The sequence below is a fragment of the Stegodyphus dumicola genome, chromosome 11 (assembly GCF_044657685.1).
Source record: "Stegodyphus dumicola isolate Sdum_Otavi_A_Nest chromosome 11, ASM4465768v1".
Lineage (NCBI taxonomy): Eukaryota > Metazoa > Arthropoda > Arachnida > Araneae > Eresidae > Stegodyphus > Stegodyphus dumicola.
Genome location: NC_140778.1, coordinates 93,391,441 through 93,412,253, shown reverse-complemented (window position 1 = coordinate 93,412,253; position 20,813 = coordinate 93,391,441). Strand labels below are relative to the sequence as shown.

The window sequence follows — 20,813 nt, the reverse complement described above, 5'->3', positions numbered from 1 at the left end:
ACTTTTCGAAGTTTTATTTCTTTTTAAGTGTTTGTTTACCAGTTTTGTAATAGTACATGTTATCTCGTAGCCAGCTCACCCCACTAGTAACCTACTGGGAGTTCGAACAGACTTCGATCCCAGGCGAAGGAACTGGCTGAATGTTTGATTTTTATGGATTTTCCCATGTTCCCCTATAACTAACCAATCAACTTTCAATCTGCTCTGAAAAATCTTGGGAAACGAGCGCTATTGTTTTTAGCACAATAAAGGACGAACGATAAGTGACCGATACGAACATCCTAGAAAAACGTGGTTGATAACACTTCTGAAACAAATATTGAAATATTTACTTAATTAATCAGGCATTTCAATCACTCATATTTATAAAAATCGGGCTAAATCATGTCCGTCATCATTTCATACATTTAGGTGGGTTCAGATTGCATGAATGTAATTTTCTATTTTTGCTCTAAGAAAATGCCCAAAATGCAAGCTGAAGCGTATCAGCCTAAAATTCTAAAAACAAACACACGATACTTGCATCTATATTCGATATTTGCAAGTACAGGGTGATGTCCCTATACTATATTCAATATTCGCAAGTCTAATATTTGCAATAATCTATACTCAACATTTGCAAGTGCCACGTCCTTTCACCGCCAGACGGTAGGGTATAATGATTACGAGAGTCTGCGCCAGTACCGAAGGCCTCGAATTCGAATTCCGAAGAAGGCATGGATGTTTGTAAATGAATAGGGCATGGTATAGGGGCACTTTAAATATATTACGAGCCAAAAGTCCTCTCGTTGGGTTTGGTGGTAGAGAAGAAGGCTGAGAAGGACTACTCCCCCGGGGAGCTGTCCCTCGAAATTGGGATGGACGTAGAAGCAAAGAATTTGAATTAGGAACTCCCATTCATAATCCTTGGTAATGACTGGTATTTAATCCTGCGACCTTTAAAGGTATATGCAGGGCTTATTGAAACTACTAATTGATTAAAATCAACCACCATACTGTACTCGTTACCGGCCGAAAGATCCATTAACCTCACCAACAAATTAAAATACTTTATTAATGAAACCACTTGTTACAACAAAAGATATAATAATACATAATTTTTAATCAAATTAAAATTAACATATTCCTAATTTAGGAAATAGAACACTTTTCCATATAATAGTACAACATATAACAAATGACATCTTTGTCGTAATAAGATTATTTGTACAATAATATATAATCTAATATAAGTTTTATAATACACAGAGACCTCATAACAAAATGAATAACTTTTTCAATTTGTTTTAACATTTTTAAACATAAAATTTACAATTGTCAATAATAGTTCATAATCCAATTTTATTCACCATTTTTTCTTTTTCTTTCTTTTCTTTCCTTTTCTTTTTTAAGAGAACATTACCCATAGTCAGTTTTTCTTATCATAAGATCCATTTGTCTTCTAAAACAGGAACAATTTTTATCTAAGCTTGAATGCTTAGTTTCTAAATCTAATTTATATTTAATGTTCGCTTGTACACAGTTAATGCATTCAGATTCATTTTTGCATTCCCAATATTTATGTCCCCTTTTTGAACATTTACCACATATCAAATCTTTATCACATTTACTTTGAAAATGACCATACTCTTGACATTTAAAACATCTTACAACATTAAGATATTCTTTTACTGTAATTCTATACCATTTCAAATTAATTTTATTTTGATTCATAATCGGACCAAATTTATCTGGTTGAATATTTGCTACCCAGTGTACTTTTTGATTTTTAGCTTTTATTTTGAACAAAAGTTCAATTCCACCACTTTCAAATATTTAGTTTTGTCTCTTAATTGCTTCCAATATTTCATCTTTATCCAGTTCTTCCTCCACATTATATAATATAATTTTAGGTTGTCTCTTTTTAGGAGCTTTTACTTGAATTTCATCTCTTAAAAGAGAATTCGTTTTTATTTCTCGTTCTAATGAAACAATATCTTCTTTTTTCGAGCATTGTACAACCAATCCACCGTTATTCACTTTTCTAACATTTTTAATACCGATCTTCAACTCAACTGGATCAATGTTTTCTACCACTTTTGATTTAACTTCTTCAGAAGAAATTCCTTTTTTTGCTCGGATACAATAGAACAACATGTTCTTCTATTTTCTTAGTTTTTCCTTTACTCTGATACGTTTTCTTATCACTTATTTTCTGCTGTTTCAAAACATCAGCAAAAGATCTTTCATATTGTGGTTTCTTGTCCAATATTTCTAATTTTCCTTTTAAATTTTCGATCTCCAATGCTTGAGATACTAAATAACTAAACAACACTTCTTGTGTGTTAAAAACTTTCTTTCTTATTGCATTTGTAATTCTACTTGCATCTTCCAAACAAGTCTCTAGCTCGCTAATTATAGTCCGAGCTTCTTCAATCAAATCACTCTGCACAGAAGTCTCTGTCTGAACTTTCTTATCCATTGTCAATCTCTTTTTGGGTTTGGATTTAGACCACCTCCCTTAGGAGGTGGAGCCCTCAGACCACGACAAAGTACCAAACCCCGGGAAGTGTTTCTATTGACTATCAAAATTTAAGTATAAAAATACTTTCCAATAATAAACGCTTTTCTAATTCAATCAAAATAAGCCAATAACTTCCCCTGAGGGATCCTTGGTAGAAGTCGAACCTCCTTGGGGCTATGTTAAACATTCTTCTGTGAAATACGTGCCAGAACAACAACAACGATGCCCTTTCAACGTAAGCAAGCCTTGCAAATTCAGCGACGTACGGTGGTAGGAGTTTAAAGAACACCAGTGAGCAAGCCCGCTTGATGAGTGGACTGCAAACAGAGCGAAATTTATTAGTTCTATGCACACCTGAAATAAAAATTTATAAAAACATTTCAATATGAATGAAATCAGTTCCTTCCTTCCAAGCAGCAATCAATTCATAAATAAATTTTTCGTTGCCAAATCCGAAAAACAAAATTGACACACCAGGTTAATACGTATAGTTATGACGTTATGAGTTAAAATTAATGCACTATAAAAACTTTTTCTCGCTATCAATAAAAGAATTAACGTGGTATAACATATCATGTCAATTACCCTAACCTGAAACACAAAAGCTGTCAACAGCAGTTATTTATTTCAAATGCTGACATTGTAGAGGCATCATGTTATTTCGAAACAGGAGATGTGAAAATTGTGCAATGCCCTCGCCGGGACTCGAACCACGGATCTCTCGAACACGCGCCGAGTGTGCTGGCCATTATACCACGAAGGCATGCTAAAAAGGCAAGAGAAATAGCTTATGACATTAGCGAAACATTTTCTACATACAATGACGTCACATGCAATCGCTTGCTTTCTTTAACGTCAGAATATGACCTTATGTAATATTAATACATTTAATATTTGGCAATGCTATTTTTAGTCCAAAGGGGAAATTTTCCCAGAAGGATGATTAATTTCTTTTTGGTATTTTGCGTTGATTCACTACAAGCGTTGTTTCACTTTTCAAATTATTGCAAGCAAATATTATCGCCCTGTATTATATTTCAAGAAATTAAATAATGAAGAATCTGCATAAATCTATGTATGTTTCTCGCATGGTGATAAAGCAACCGTACCTAGAGCCATCGAATTTCGAATAACGTAATCCTCCTGCGAATATGGGCATCTTAATAAGTCCAAATTTGAAATTTGGAATTTTTTTATTACCGATTTCATATTTTATAAAACTTTAAAACGAATTTTTGATAAATCGAATAACAAACTCAAGGATTTCAAAGCGAGCAACGACAGCATTGTAGAAAAGAAATAATTTTATCTCTAGCGTACGAGACTGTGTATCGGAAATCCTAAAGATATGCTCATTTTAAAATTATTTTGCGATATGAACTGAATTTTATGGTTTAATTGTGAAGAACATGCTATTTAATAAATAAAGGTAACACACAAAATGTTACAAAAACGCTCCTTTGGACATAATTTAAAATCTCAAACCTTTCAGACTTTATTATTATTATTATTATTATTATTTCATATTTTGTAAAACTTACAAATTTTTCATTGACATACTCTACGATTTGAAAGCGAGCAACACTTTTCGAAATAAAGCAGATTTTTACTTCCAGCGTGCGAGACTGTTGCCACTCCGAAAAATGAGGGCGAAAATTAGTGTTTTTCGAGTTTTTAATTAATATCTCGATTGATTAAAATTGTACAAAGATGAGGAATGGTCGAAATGTCTTCCCACGAATTTTTGGAATCCAGAGGTACCTCTTTCGAAACTCAACTCCCCGCCGTTTCGTAGGAGATACTACCACAAACAAAGAAACAAACAGACGGACAAACGAGCACATATTTCAATCCGTTCTTTATTATGTTCATAAATACGGGAGAAATCTTTAGTCACAATCACCTTTACCGAATTTCGTAACTACTTTTAATTGAGAGTTCGAAGTATTTCAAGGGTAATAAATGTCTAAATGCTTCTACATATTTTCATTAAGGGGATAGAGATGATATTTTAATTTAACATGTGACGGCTGCAAGGGCAAACTGAAAAAATCCAAAAGTATCCTCAGAAACAATAATAACAATTACAGTAGCAGTAGCAAAAATAATATAATATAGCTGAAAAGCAAGCAGTGTTTTAAAAAAGGCTGGGAAATTGTTATACTCTAGAACAATGAAATTAAGGTCTGTGGAAGACAAGTAAAACTTCCAGTTCGTTTCAATGACGTTATTGACTCTTTTTGAACTCTTTCATATTAATTTAAAACTTAATTATGATTTTCTTTGTGTACATAATTTCAATTTAGATGTTTGTATCAGTGTTATTTGTATAGATATTTGTATCTTCTCTCCCTAGGGGAGTGATGTAGGCAACAATTATTATTGGTCATAATAACTACAACTACTTCTACTAGATAATAACTACTACTTTCACTTCACATATAGTTTCAGTTTAGTTTTCGAAGTGTTGTCATGCATAAAATCAGTAAGGAGTTAGTGAGCGCTATACAGAATAATAAAAATGTTATATATGAAAAAAAATTGATTCTTACTTTTTTTTTTTTTTTTGCCTTTTAAATTATTATAAAAAAGAACTTTGCAAGCAACTACAGGTATCCTAAAGTTCGAATTATACATTCTACATTTCAAATTTTCTAGAAGCATCCGTGATAGTTTTGAAAATGTGCACCATTTACACACAATTTAAATTAAGCATTAAATAATATGTAGTGTACAATTTATGAGATGTATTGTATGTAAATTTTCACATCATTGCAGGTTGGTATTTTGTCATTTTATAACACTTTGAATGCGTGGAAACTTGTGTACATTTGCAGTTAAGTAAGCATAAAGTGCAAAAATCAGATTAATTAATAAATAAGTATTTATTCGTAAATATTGATGCAAATAAATTAAACATGAAAAATTTTAACAATGTATATTTTAAAACGTGCATCAATTAAGATGTTATCAAATTATAAATTAATATAATTTTACATGAAATATTTGTAAACTAGATTTCCTTCTGAAATTTGAGAAATCATTTAAAAATACTTTGCTAATTATTTTCAAAAATATTTAAAAATTGCACCTTCATTGAAGGTAATATGTGTATATAATATATATTTCACAGATAAGATAATATATGTAGATATAACATAAATTTTATGAGCTTTGTTAAATAATTAAATAAATATACATAATTAATGTTTTTTGTAGTCATAATTCATAAAATATACAAGAAGTAAGTTAAAAACGGCTGTTCTGTCGTTTGCTTGAAATTATTCAAATTTACAGTCCAAGCTATATGACAGAAAACTACTTCGTCGTAATTCTTCTAATTACTATTTAATTTTCAATCATATAATTCATTCAAATTCCAAACTTATGTTTAATAGAATTGCCACTGTTTAATTATACAGTTTTGTAAATATGAAAACAATTATTCATCTGCGTCTTTTCTGCTTTCTGAATTTCGACTTAATTCAAGAGGCAAGGAGTCTTTGCTCTGATTAAAAGCCAGGTGCACTGAAATATTTGAAGATTCGTTGACTGAAGAGAAGTCTTGAGATAGTTCATCTTGAGAATTTAGTTCATGTGTAGTGTCGCCATCTGTTGGCGATTGTAGTAAGCTTTCTGTTAAATCAATACCGGAATCATTATGCAACATGTCCGCTAAGTGACACTGTCGTTTTGTCAAATGTTCTTCGAGTCCCGCTGGAAGCGGATGATCTGGTGCTAAACCTTCATCTTCTAGCAAGAACCTGAGGGCTTCCTTAGCACAAGCGCGAAATCCAGCTAAAAGCAGTTCTGCATGTCGATCGTCTTCCGCAGGTGTCGCACTCAACTCGACATGATCCGAAATTTCCTTAACGTATGGCATGATCGTTTTTCTTGCTGAAAAAAATGAATAAATAAAATGAGCAAAAATTTATTTTTCGAAACGTAATAAACAATTAAATCTTGTTTGCTTCTCTGCATGCCGTACTAAATTCGTAAGTAAAGATGTAAAATGTAATTTGAGTGTCCCTCCCCCTATTTTCCCCTCTAATTTACGGATATATAAAATCTACGACTTTTGACGTGTTCTTGGTTTAGTTTCACATTTCCTGTTGGCATTGGCTTTCATGTAACTTCCTAAAGATTAGTAAATTTTGAATTTATTTTCTTTTTCATTTTAATGACAATAAGTAGTACTAAAATGGTGTGTTTTATTTATTTGTGCTTTGTAATCATATAATAATTTAAGGCGATAAGGTTCAAATCTAATTTCTGAATTATTTTATAACATATTATCATTATTCAAAGAATAACTTAGTGGATTAATAACTGAGAAGCAAAGATTAAATTTAGTTATTAATATACTGTTGCCATTAACTTCAAACACAACAACAAAATTGAATATGTCAGATAAAGTAAATGAATTAAACAAATAATTTGTTTACTATTGTATCTTTTTACTTTAATTTTTATTCCAAATAAATAACATTCCAAGTGAAAAATCATTTTCAAGGACCAAAGACCCAGTATTGGTGGTCATAGGCAAAGAACAATATATATGAGTTATTAACTTCAAAACTGATTATTAAGCTACACAAATTAATTATTTAATAGAGAAGTATGTAACATAATTGCATTAGAAGCATCTTTAATTGAGTATTACAATAATAATAATGCAATCCTTGCAAGAATTATCGGTTAGACGTATTATACATCAAGCCATTGATTTGTATTACAAATGGCTTCAAACAAAAATATTTTTTAAAAATCAAATAAATATTAGAAAATAACTGAAAATAATTCAGTTTTTAAAGTAGCACCAGAGGGTTTGTTTTAATGGTTTTTATACTCTCGCTGAACTCGTGGCTTATCAATTTTCTTTTGGACTTACTCCTGCTAACACAACTTTTTTTTTTTTTTTTTTTTTTTAACTTTTATTAAACATTACTTTCATCGCCACATAAAATTCAAAATCAAAATTATAAAATTTTTAAAAACAACATATCTTTAGAATTCTTAATAAAGTGTCGGCGTACATTTTTAGCCTAGAAGTGCTATAGGTCCAGAAACACGATTTTGCGTTGTTTCACTTTTCATTCGAGTATGTTGCCATTCAGAAAAGCTTAAGATGTTATTCTTTCATATTTAATCCGTTTGTTATTAATTAGCAAACTAAACTCTTTAAAAGTAGTAGATGAAATTCTTCATATTATTATTATAATTATTTTTACTTTTTAATCTGATTGATTTAAATAAAAATTCATTTAATTTCTGATATATATATGTAATTAAAACGTTAAATATTTTTACAGAATTACATTACAAATTTTTTCATTTTTTAAATATACAGAAGAGATATGATTGCCTAAATGCATATTCATTTAATATCTCATAAAGTGATTCGCTATTCCATGTCTATCGATAACCTCCACTTAAAAATCATATCAAATTTTAAAAGAGCCTCTCTCGAGGATCGTTAAAATCTAAGCATTTTCAGATTATTTTTAAAATCTATTTTATTTTTATTTATTAGTCCAAAGGGGCTTTGTCCTTGAAGGACTATTGCTTTCGTTTTGCGATTTTGCGTCGAATCACTCTGTCCGTTTCACTTTTCTAAGTGTTGTCATCAAATGTTAGAGTAATGCATTATAGCTGAAGAAATTAAATAATGAAAAATCTGCATAAATGTAAGTATATTTCTCGCATTGGGATAAAACAACGATACATAGAGCCATCGAATTTTGAATGACGTAATCCTCCTACGAATATGGGCATGCGGAAGACCAAATTTGAAATTTAGAATTTGTTTTGTTATCGGTTTCATATTTTGTAAAACTTTAACGAATTTTTGAGTAACAAACTCAGCGATTTTAAAGCGAGCAATGGTAACACTGTACGGGGGAAAAAAAATACCTTTTTATCTCCAGAGGGCGTGGAACTGTGTATCGGAAATTCCAAAGATATGCTCATTTTAAAATTATTTTGCGACATTGCTACTGAACTGAATTTTATGGTTTAAGTGCAAAGAACATAATATTTAATAAATAAAGGTAGCACACAAAACGTTAAAAAAAAGTCCCTTTGGACTTGATTTAAAATCTGAAACCTTCCAGATTTTTTTTGCGGGGGGAGGGAGGGGGCTTGCTTATTTATTAATCTGCTCTCAGTTCATCATATTTATCAGTCTCTTTATTTATTTATTTTTAGTTGTCATCAATTCATCAGTCTAATTCAGTTCGTCTTAATTAATTTTCTTAATTCAACATCCGGGTTCATCATTTTTTCGCAGTTCATCAATTTTCTTAATAAAATGACCAGTTGGTCTGAAATAGGCGCCCCCCCCCGAAAGAAATTTGCGCTGCACATGAACACATTTCTAGTAAATTAATTAGAATTTTTATGACAGTAATCATTATGATAAAAATTTGGAGGTAGTTTTATGATTTTAATGATTTGGAGTCTTATTTTGCAATACTTTCGTTACCATTGAAAATGAACATGAGTAACACCCCAGAAAATCTACAAACTAATTTACACTACGATATAAATCTTATTCAAGGTTTTGAAAACGCAGATTTGACTGACTTTTTTCCGTATTTTTCAAAAAATAAATATCCTCAGGCAAAAGATAAATACGAATTTTTGCGTTAAAAAATAATAATAAATAAAAATATCCTAATGATTCTACAAAGTGTTAGTCCTAAAATTTAGTATTTAGGAACAAAATCAATAAAATAATAATAATAATAAAAAAATTTTAGTCCTATTTAGTCCATTCCTGCAATAATAACTGAATTTATTTTGACTCCACATTTCAAAGCATATGGAAATTCATTCAAAATAATTCCCTGAAACATTATTTTTGCAGTTTCTTTATTTGAAATCTAAATCACTGTTTAAGTCATTTTTAATATATTTAAATATTTTTAATTTGTAGCTTCCAAAAATCAGTCTTCGAATAGTTTTTACTAAGAAATGAAACTTTATTTAATAACGTTTTGCTCTAACATATTTGCTTTTTGTTCCAAAAGAAAATGAAAACTGAAGCCATTTTAATCTAGGGTAAATGACTAAAATTTTTTAAACGAAAAGATTATTGATTACATTGGGTATCTTAACTCCTTAATATTAAAGACTTTTTTTGTTAGATAATATCTGCCAGTTATTTGTATATTACTGAGAAAATACACCAAATTCCTTGCTCAGAAATTCCTGAGGTGAATTTGATAAAAATTTAGCCTGTTTTGAAATTCTTTAATACACTTTTTTTTTTAAATTAAAAACCTACTTTAGTGCAGTTTAAAAGTGTGATCTATTAATATAAATTTTAAACATTTTTAAATGCAGAAGTATTTTGTATTGGATACAAGTTTTTCACCTTTTAAATACAAAACGTCTGTTGCAGAGCAAAAAATAATTATACTATATTTCAAGTTAAATAGATTGAACATATGAAAACGGAATTGCATGAACATTCTGAAATAGTATATGAAACAAAACAATGTAATACAAGAACACAAATGTTTGTTGTAAAGCCTTTTAATACAAAACATTTTACGAAATATTAAAAAAAAAAAAAAAAAAAAAAAAAATCCCTAGGAAAATTGTACCTGTTTGAACAGATACTTTTCTCTGCTTCTGAATGGCAACACGATGATCAGTAGAAGTGTACTGATTTAGAGAACGCTAAGTGGCAACAGTCTGAACTTTGGAACATGCTTTCGATTTGTTTGATTTAGCTCGAATGCGATGAGATATTAAATAGATTCTAGATTAGCTTAATTTGTTGTGGTATTCTTAACTTAGATTGAATATTAATTTAGACAGAAATACAGCTGAACCACACACGCAGAAATTCAGATTTACCGTAAAACTTTGTTAGGTACGCCGAGTTATCATTTTCTAGTGGACACAAATTATGTCTACTTTTATTATACAGATTTTGCATTGCTCGTTAAAGACACCAAATTAAGAAAAAGCTAAATTTTCATGAAATAGAAAAGGCTAAACTAAACTAGATGAACTTACTAACAGATTAACCAAAATCCATTAAATTAAACGAAGTTGACTTTGCTAAGAGAACCCAGAGTTTCTAAAACATTCAAACTATACATTTTTGCACATGTTCCGGAAGACACACACGATTGGCTGTTGCACCGGTGAACACTGCCATATGAAATAAAACAAAATACAAAGAAAGAGGGAGAAAGGAAACATAAAAAAATCAAAGAGAAAAAAAGATTGGGTGTTAGGGGTTAACGGCAGATGGTGTTGCCACCTGGCGTTTACCGTCTGCTGGGACGGAACAACTGCCGGAGTTGCTCCTGTTTCTTCTCTTCTGTATTTCTTCTAGAGCATGTCGGAAAAGTTCAAGGCTTCCATAAGATTGAAATAATTTAGCAGCATATACAAAATGGCGTTCCTTCATAGTTCATAAAATTCCAAGTTTTAAACTATTCAGAAATTAAAAATGATATTAGTAAAGTTCGTTTTCCTTCTATAGTTCTTACTAATTTATAAACAGGATATAAACAAGACGAAAGAATCTTTGCTTGTTAACTCGCTTTGGTTAAGATGTATTTAATTTGTAATTACCAATTGAATACTCATTTAAATTTAAAATTGTTATTTTTATAAAGCCTCTTTTTTTTTTTCTTCCAAAAAGCGTAATATAACATTAAAATAAGCGTTTTCTTAACTTTTTAAATTACGTCACAGGAATGGAACATTAAATTAATTGAAGATCAGAAAAATTCGTTAGTAAGTTAGTTGGAGTTAATTATCATTTGACTTATAATAGCTTTCTTATCTGAATGTTAAATCTTCTGATGTTGCATTGTAAAATGTGAAAAACGAATGGAAAGAACATTCTTTTTTTTTTTTTTTTCTTCCAAAAAGCCTAATATAACATTAAAATAAGCGTTTTCTTAACTTTTTAAATTACGTCACAGGAATAGAACATTAAATTAATTGAAGATCAGAAAAATTCGTTAGTAAGTTAGTTAGAGTTATCATTTGACTTATAATAGCTTTCTTATCTGAATGTTAAATCTTCTGATGTTGCATTGTAAAATGTGAAAAACGAATGAAAAGAAAATTGCCTCTTTTTGCATGCCTTTTGTTAAATTACTAGAATGGAAATTCCCATTCTTTTTTAGTACTATTTTGGCGTAGACTGAACTGTGTAAAAATATTTGTGAACTTATGTGTATTAAATAGTTAAATGGGTTACTCAATTCCCCAGAAATTTTCATTTCCCTTACCTAATTATTTCTGAAATAGTTATTTAAAAATTTTGAAACACTTACGTTAAAAATGCTATCGGTTTAACTTCGTAATATTTTCAAGCCTTTATTTCTGTATGGATATGATTCTCGTTTTCATACTCATGATCTTTCACATACAAATTGCAATCGACTTGCATTATAACGAACCTTCAACTCCAAAATAAAAAGGACTCTAACGACTTGTTGATGTAATGAATGGGGATTTAGTATATTCTTATCATTTAACAGCAATTTTGCACCGATCGCTGTAATGGGAATACCGCTGTAATGAACTCTTGATATAGCCAAGATCGACTGTATAACTTTTTGAGCCACAGTGGCATGTATACATGAAACTTCGTTATCCATTGCACTTTTACCCCTTCCCCCCATTTATTATACGTTTGCTATTGAGAAACTCTGGAGCATTCCACTAAAAGAGAATGAAGGAAAAGGAAAGCGATGCCAGTCTGATTTTTATATTCAGATCTCAGTTTAAGATCTGACTCCTTTTTAAGCTCACTTAGTTATGAATGTCAGGCCATCCTAACAGAATCTTCGACCCAGAGTTTTACAAACATTTCAGGACCCATCTACCCCAGCTATCTCAAGAATACGATAAATTTTCAAAAATATTGACACTACCAATGTGCTAAAATAGTGCTGATGATAAACCTATTTGTTAATAAATTATCTCCCTAAACTTACAGATATAGAACATAAAATGTTATTTAAAACTACATGATCAGAATAGTAGAAACAAATTTGTTATGAGATTATTTCATAGTAAATCAACGCCTCGTGGAGATCAGTGAATTTATTTAATAACGGAAAAAAAACCCTTAATTATTCAAAACATAGTTGTGCGATTATTTCACTTGATCGTTTGCGAAAGATGCTTGCGATAAATATTTCCTGTTTTTCCATCCCAGGAAGTAAGGATAGAAAAATCAATAACACATCAATTAAGATATTAAATTGGTAATTTCAGGTATAAAAAGAAATAAAATAGTAATTTAAAATGGGTTATGCTGTATAATTAAATGGAATTGTTTTTGACCATATTTACGATGCAAAATCTAAAACACTGCTTTAAAAATTTCAGTATTATTCTACGAACAAAGAAAGTTTCCATTAAAAATTGCAGTGCAAATTAGATCAAACATTTCGTATTATTTATTCATAATTTACTGGAAAGTTTGCAAACTTACTTGTACTAATACAGAAACTTTAAAAGAAAATTCTGTGTAATGTAATAAGAAATAAAAAATAAGTTGTAAAGTAATTTTTTTCTTTTCTTTTTTTAATTCCAAATTTGACTTTTATCTATTCTAAACAATGCTAAAAATAGATCTTAGAATACATTAAAATTAGTTCTTCATTTTTTGAGACTGGCAATACTGCGATGTGAGTATTCGTACCATTTTCAGAAGACTCTATATTTCTTACAAAAATAGTTTACCTAAAAATAAGTTGCACAGGAAATAAATAATTAATTAACTATATAATTAACTAAATAAAATCTATTTATGATAAGAAGCAACTTCCACATACAATTATTGATCAATTTTAACATCTTATTGATGGGAAAATGAAAGTACTCCTTTGAATCGTATATTTATAGAATGGCTTCTTTTTCAGATATCTATAAATAAAATAGCTCCATTTGCAATACAACGCTCATTCTAATACCTCTAATATTGCTGACGGATTTATTTATTTTTGTGAGTTATAAAAGTCTTCAAATTTTACTACGAAAAAGGAAAATAATAATTTGAAAAATTTAATGAATTAAAATAAAATTATATCCTCAGTAATGCAACAACATTGCGCAGAACGTAACTGATAAGAAAGCTAATCATTAGTGAATCATTTTACCAAATTTAATGATGACGTTGTTTTTCAGTTTACAGCTATACAGCATTCTTCCCCACACCCGAATGTACTGCATTATTCAAAGAATCTCGCTGAAATAAAAATATGACAAAATAACATATTCTTTGAAAGTATTTTAAGTATTCATTGCCGATGGAATAGAAATGTTCTTTTAACTTTTTGGTTGTTGGTTAAAGTCTTCGAGTTACAGATACCTTAACTATTTTCTTAACTGTCTTTGTAATTTGAACTGTGGGCAATATAACCCATAAGTAAAAATAAAAGCAAAATAGCAGAAAAAATATGATACCAAACGAACGATATCCATTGCCTATATTGGTATATGCTGAGAGCTGTATAAAATACTGTGTTTAATGAAACGGCCTTTGGATCTATATTGTCTCAACATGTACATATGTTAAATTGAGAGATTTGCTCAGGACCAGAGCTTTGATTGATATTTCCCTTAAGCACTGTTCATTGCAGTTGCATTTCTATTTAATTCATACAATACCTAGATAGTTTAATACTATTTAATGCTATGAACTGAAATCACATTAACTTTTATGTTGGGTTACCTGAGTGTTAAAATATGTTTTGAACATTTCTTCAAAGCAAACAAATTCAGAGTTTAAAAAAAAAAAAAAAAAAAAAAAAAATTGAAAGATTCCAGATTTTATATTACGTCCAACCGGACTTTTTTTTTTTTTTCATTTACACACACATGCACGTTTGAGAGCATGTGGGCTAATATCCTTTTGAGCTATATATATATATAAACAGTATATCTTTAGAATTTCCGACTGACAGTCTCGAGCGCTGGAAACAATATTTTTTTTTTTTTTTTTTTTTCCGTACAGTGTTGCCATTGCTCGCTGTGAAACCGTTGAGTTTGTTAATCAAAAATTCGTTAAAGTATTGCAAAATATGAAATAGACAATAAAAAAAAAAAAAAATACAAATGCGGGCTTCGAAGTGTTCATATTCGGGTGGAGGATTACGTTATTCAAAATTGGATGCCTCTAGGTACCGTAGTTTTATCACAATGCTAGAAACATACATTCATCATATTCTTCATTATTTAGTTTCTTTAAATATAATAATGGACTATTTAGTTTCTTTAAATATAATAATGGATGGGTTTCTTTAAATATAATAATAATTTAGTTCTATTTAAATATAATAATGGAAAATTTGGTGGAAGCAATTTGAAAAGTGAAACGATCATTTATAGTGAACAGACGCAAAATGCAGTTTCGAGATTTATAGCCCTTCTGTGTAACGCCCCTTTGAGCTGAAAAAGAAGTAAATAATTTTGCCTAAGATAAATGGCAATAGAATTTTAACAACAGACTCTTGTCATAATAAAATAAGAACTCTAAAAAAGAAAACTGAAAAGACTTCAGTTTTAAAAGTAATAGCATATTGTATATCAAAATGAAATTAATTATAGAATATTAAAATGTAACCTGTTCTGATAGCCGAAAAAGAATTCTACCGGCATTAAAAAAATAATATTTTACTCAATTCTCAGTGACTGCAAAAAATTCCAGCAAAAGCTATGCTGTTAAATAAAGCTAGTATACATTGATTAATGTATAATGCGGTAAAATCCAGAATTCAATTTGAGCACAGAATGCTACTAAGTACAAACGAAATATAATTTACAATTACAGAACACTCTATTTTCTTTGAGCCCGGGCAAATAAAAACAAAATCCTTCTTCGATCCCTGACAAACCAAAACAAAATTGTTTTTCCGTATTCAAGGAAATTAAGTAATTAGAAATATTTCACCGATATATAAATGCAAGTCTAGTAATGTGCAAATGAGAATTTAATTCCTTTGTAAAAATATGTGCGGTGCGGAATATTTGCATGTCTTACCATTTGCCGAAAGATTTCACGTGTGGTCGTCTGCTCGACTGAGTTGACGTCTGCGCGTGGCGGGCACGCGCCGATCGTTACGCTCCCTGGCCCCCATTCATCTACTGCCCACCCCCCGTGTGCCCCCAAGACAGCTCCTTCGTAACGCCAGCAGCCTATTGGCCGGATGTGCAGACTGTTCACATGCAAGTCGGTTTCCCGCGAAAGTTTACAGCACCGAATCGGCCCTGTCATGGATTCTTGAACCCAAGAAGGTAAAGGTGAAGTGGTAGAACACATGAATGAATAGGAATAACGCATTTCTTTGAAATAGTTTTGTATATTCTATGTATCGATTTATAATTTCATAAAAGAAAATTCTCGAGAACTTAGAATTTCCACCTTTGAACACGATTATAATGCAAATTGCAGAAGGCTGTATCAGTTTCAAGATTTTAAAGTTAATACTGGACATAGAATTCTAAAAAGTGTATTTATATTAAAAAGCTTTTAATATAAATGCACTTTTTAGAATTCTTAATTCTATATAGACGCTCATGCCCAAATAGAAGCTGGAGAGGAATTGTACTAATATAATGATAGCTTAATTCGCACCAATAGTTATTATGGAAATTATTTGGTTTTCATTTTATGCAGTCTGGTTACTACTATCCTTATATGTTATACTTTTATGGTTAAGCTTCGTTTTAGTCCAAAGAGGCAATTTACCCAGAAGGACTATTAATTTCGTCTCGGCACTTTGCGTCGATTCACTACAAGCGTTGTTTCATTTTTCAAATTGTTGCCACCAACTATCATCAAACGATCTTGTATCTAAAGAAATGAAATAATGAAGAATCTGCATAAATGTATGTATGTTTCTCTCGTGGTGATAAAACAACGGTACCTAGAGTAAAGTGACCACACGTCCCGATTTTGGCGGGACAGTCCCGATTTTCGGAAGACTGTCCCGCGTCCCGTCGATTTTTAAAAATGTCCCGCTTTTTAGAAAACATCTTCATTTCTTATTTTAAATGTACTGTAAAAATTTATTACCTATTATTTATTAATTTTTATAGTAAATATGAAGAAAAAAATATATAAATAAAAAAACACATAAAATGCATGCAGCGTAAACTAAATTAGGCGATGTAACGAGTTAGATTTACTCGGTGGTGTTCGATCATTAATGTTTTTCGTCAAAGAATATCTATTGTTAATGGAGGAACAGCTAACATTAGCTGAAGGGCTATTTGCTTTCCACACCATAAACCACACTCAAAGTTTCAGATCAATTGATTGCACGTAGCAAATGATCAAAACATTGTACGACAAAAAATTTGCATGTGCAAGGACAAAAACCGAAGCAATTATTTGTAATGTTTTTTCACCATATTCGTTTTCACAATTGCAGAAAGAATTAGATAAATGTACATTTATATCCATATATTATGATCCTTCTAACCACAAAGATTTAAAATTATTTCCCACAATGGTTAGACTTTTTAATTCAGAAACAGAAATTAAAATTAGAATATTAGACTTTGTTTCATTTCCGGTTGAAACTTCATAAATAATTTTTGATTCAATAAGTACGATTTTAAAGCAGAATAATTTGAACAATAATATTATTGCCTATTATGGTAGAAATGTTAGAAGAGGCATCAATAACGTTTTTACGAAACTTAACCAACATTTGAACCAAAAATTTATTGGAGTAGGTTGTGCAGCGCACATTCTACACAGTACTATTCAAACAGCATCTGACTTACTTCTAGAGGATCTTAAAAATATTATTGCAAAAATTTATTCGTATTTTTATATACATACTGTGCGTGTTGAAAGTTTGAAGGATTTTTGTGAAAGCGCAGAAATTGAATATTAAAAAAGGAGATTTTATAAGAATATGTGAAAAAATCTTTTTAATATATTTGTAACCATTTTCTGAAAAATAATATTTGCGAAAATGATCATTTTGATGAGGTGCCCTTGGTAAAAAAATATGTTACTGAAGAAAAAAATTAAATGTTAGTTGTCTGCAAGTGTGGAAACAGACAAAAAGTGAACGGAGTTATTCCTTCATTTTAAACAGAATAATATTCCTTATGAAAATATTTTGAAAAATGTAGAACACGCGCTGTCCCTTCCAGTAATAAATGCAGGAACAGAACGTGTTTTTTCTAGTAGCAATAAAATATGGACAATTGAAAAAACGCAGTTGAATATTGAAACTTTAAAATCTGTATTAAGGGTAAAATATAATTTGACCAATTCATGTGAGAAATTTCACGACATTTTAATAAATGGTCCGAATCTATTGTAAAGTATTCAGTAGAATAAAAATATGACCGTGAAAGAAAATCATAATTTTTTTTAGAAATTTTAAATTAATTAAAAAACATAATATTCAAATTATGGTTTTTTACAAATATTTTTATAGTTACCAATAGCTAATAATAAATATATTTTTATATATTTAAAGACAGGTATATGAATGTATACAATAAAATATATTTTTTGAATTATTGGTCTGCTTTCATAACTAAATTACAATTCTCATTTCATTCCATTAGTCCCGCTTTGTCTCAATGAAAATGCGGTCATTTTAACCTAGAGCAGTCCAATTTTTAATAAAGTAATCCTCCTGCGAATATAGGCATCTCGAAGCCCAAATTTGAAATTTGGAATTTCTTTTATTATCGATTTTATATATTGTAAACTTGAACGAATTTTTGATTAACAAACTCGAGGATTTCAAAGCGAGCAATGGCAGCGTTGTGCAGGAAAAACATTTTTATCACCAGCGCGCGAGACTCTGTATCGGAAATTCTAAAGATATGCTCATTTTAAAATTATTTTGTGATATTGCTCTTGAACTGAATTATGTAATTTAAGTGCGAAGAATTTTTAATAAATAAAGGCAATACACAAAATGTTAAAAAAAAAAAAAACCCCTTTGAACATAATTTTAAATCTGACAACTTTCAGATTTTATTATTATTATTATTATTTTCAAAATTTTTGGAAAAAGATGCGATGATTTTTTGATTAAATAAATGATTTTTTCCCTCTCCTAAATATAACATGTAGGAGTATTAATAAATAGTTTAGTGCCTGGCCATATAATTTTTTATTAAAATACTATTTATTACTATTACTACTAATAATAATCTATACCACGGCTTCTTAAACATTTTTCAGTCGGGACCCCTTTTTATCACTGAGATTTTTTCGTGTCCCCCAGGACCCCATAATATTTACAAAAAATTTGTGGGACGCCAAAAGCATTGCGCATATCGGACACGTGTGAGTGAAACTATCAATTTTTTCACTTGTACTATAATATACTATTGCAGTTTTAGGTCATTAACTTTAATTTCTAATTTTGAGACATAGAACAATGTGAAAATTTTAAATAAGTAACAGACGAAATGACAGCGTCTCGCGCAAAGCAAGGAAAATGAACGTTTATACTATTATAAAAATAATGCTTCGAAACTTTTTCGTTTTTTTTTTTTTTTTTTTTTCTTTGTCTGTATTGTCTTATATTTATCTATTTTCAGATACATTGTGTAAAAACATTTGATAATTTAAAAATTATTATAATAAATTAAAGAAATTTCCAAACTGCTAAAATTTTTGGCGACCGCCTTGGGGGCCGCGACCCACAGTTTAAGAAACTCTGATCTATATTATTAAAATCTGTGGGTGTCTGTTTGTTTGTTGCACTACCTTCTCTGGAACAGGGAAGATCAATTTCGAAAAAGGTACCCCCGGATTCCAAAAATTTGTAGGAAGCCATTTCGACACTTCTCAACTTCGTGCGACTTTAATTAGCAGGGATATTAATTAAAAACTCTGAAAACGCTAGGTTTCGCGTCTAATCTTTGGAATATGGTAACAGGTAGTTTGGCGACATTTTGGTAAGGCGATAAAGGTTACTAGCTAGGACTTTAGCAGTTTACATGGATAAAGTCAAGAGTGTGCTCAGTGCCCTTTTTGTGCAATTCTGGGACATTTTTTAAGTGAAAATTGGTCGACGTGTATATGGATACCGTGTATGTGCAATTCTTAAAAACGCGGCAAGCAGGGCACTTTCTCCCAATTTCGCACCTAATCTTCGTCATGATTAAGCACTTTTGTTCTATAAAAGTTCTAGCATAAGCGTAATTCGGTTAGCAGATTGTTGGAAAAAAAATTTTGAGTTAAAAAATAAAAAATGCCTTTACTTCGTAAAAACAAAATGGCGTCAAAAAAAAAAAAAATTAGCAGGTTGCTGTAGCAGGGTTGGTTGCCAAATTTTCGCCAAAAAATTGCCAAGTTACCATAATCCGAAGATTAACCTGTTTCGCCCTTATTTTTCCGAGTGGCAATAGTCTTGCGCGCTGGAGATAAAAATCTGCTTTATTTCGAGAAGTGTTGCCACTGCTCGCTTTCAAATCGTAGAGTTTGTTAATAAAAAATTTCGAAGTAAAGTTCTTCATTAGAAAAAAAATTATATACTATTTGTTTGTTGCTTGGAAAGAATGAACTAATTTCTTTCATACTGAAAATGTTTTCATACATTTTCTTTTCAGGGATACATTTCAGGGTTCTTAACAATTTTGTTTTGGCTGCAGCTCGCTAGTAATAGTAATAATAATTGAGCAACTATCAGTACTGCTAACGTGAAATAAAAAAATAAAGAACAGTTCTAAAATAACGTAAACAGAAGTGTGGAAAAGGAAAAAAGAATTAAGCTTTTTCATTCTCCTTTTTTTATTTTTAACAGTTAAATATTAAGAAATTTCACGCCCCGAAAAATAATATAGTTTAAATGAATTACATTTTATGCATAAAAAGTAAAATGATGTAAATATAAATGTAATATTATAACGCACAGAAATAAAACTAGTTGATCCAACATTTGCCATCTGAAAGTTGAATCAAACCCCCATAAAACGCTGTTTAGCTCCTACTGTACAATTTGTATAGTTGCAGATACGTATTTTGTAAGGAAACTTTCTTTTATACATTTTGAAGGCTGCGTGTAATTTTCACGTAACATAGAAAATCCTGTTTTAACAAAATTGACACATAAAGAACGGAAAAAATTCTAGAAGCAGTCCTCAGTAGGTGTTTTCAATAGATGAAACGTTAGAAATTTAATTTATCTTAATGAGTTTCAAAACCGGTGGAGCCAGCGAGGCTATAGTGGACGAAAGAATTTAGCATCTACAAAATTTAAAGAATTTAGGGACACACCGGGTGGCAGAATTTAGGAGCCATAAATAAAATATTTTTAACTTATCATGCGCCCTTGTC

At 30.3% G+C, this 20,813-nt stretch overlaps 1 protein-coding gene across 2 annotated transcripts; it reads right to left on the bottom strand.

Annotated features, from left to right (window-relative positions):
• Positions 1 to 5,366: 5,366 nt before the first annotated feature.
• On the bottom strand, positions 5,367 to 15,617 carry LOC118191262 (uncharacterized). 2 transcript variants are annotated; one of them, XM_035362064.2, is made up of 2 exons: positions 10,532 to 10,656; positions 5,367 to 6,400 (listed from the first exon to the last, which is right to left on the bottom strand). In XM_035362064.2, the coding sequence occupies exon 2, from the start codon at positions 6,384 to 6,386 to the stop codon at positions 5,946 to 5,948; it is 441 nt and encodes a 146-aa protein (XP_035217955.1). In that variant the 5' UTR covers positions 6,387 to 6,400; positions 10,532 to 10,656; the 3' UTR covers positions 5,367 to 5,945. The 2 variants fall into 2 exon arrangements, with proteins under 2 accessions (XP_035217955.1, XP_035217954.1); XM_035362063.2 differs by lacking the exon at positions 10,532 to 10,656 and adding an exon at positions 15,531 to 15,617 and having other exon boundaries at positions 5,368 to 6,400.
• Positions 15,618 to 20,813: the final 5,196 nt, after the last annotated feature.

Coding starts and splice junctions, on each gene's coding strand:
- LOC118191262 (XM_035362063.2), bottom strand. CDS start 6,386: ATGCCATACGTTAAGGAAATTTCGGATCATGTCGAGTTGAGTGCGACA.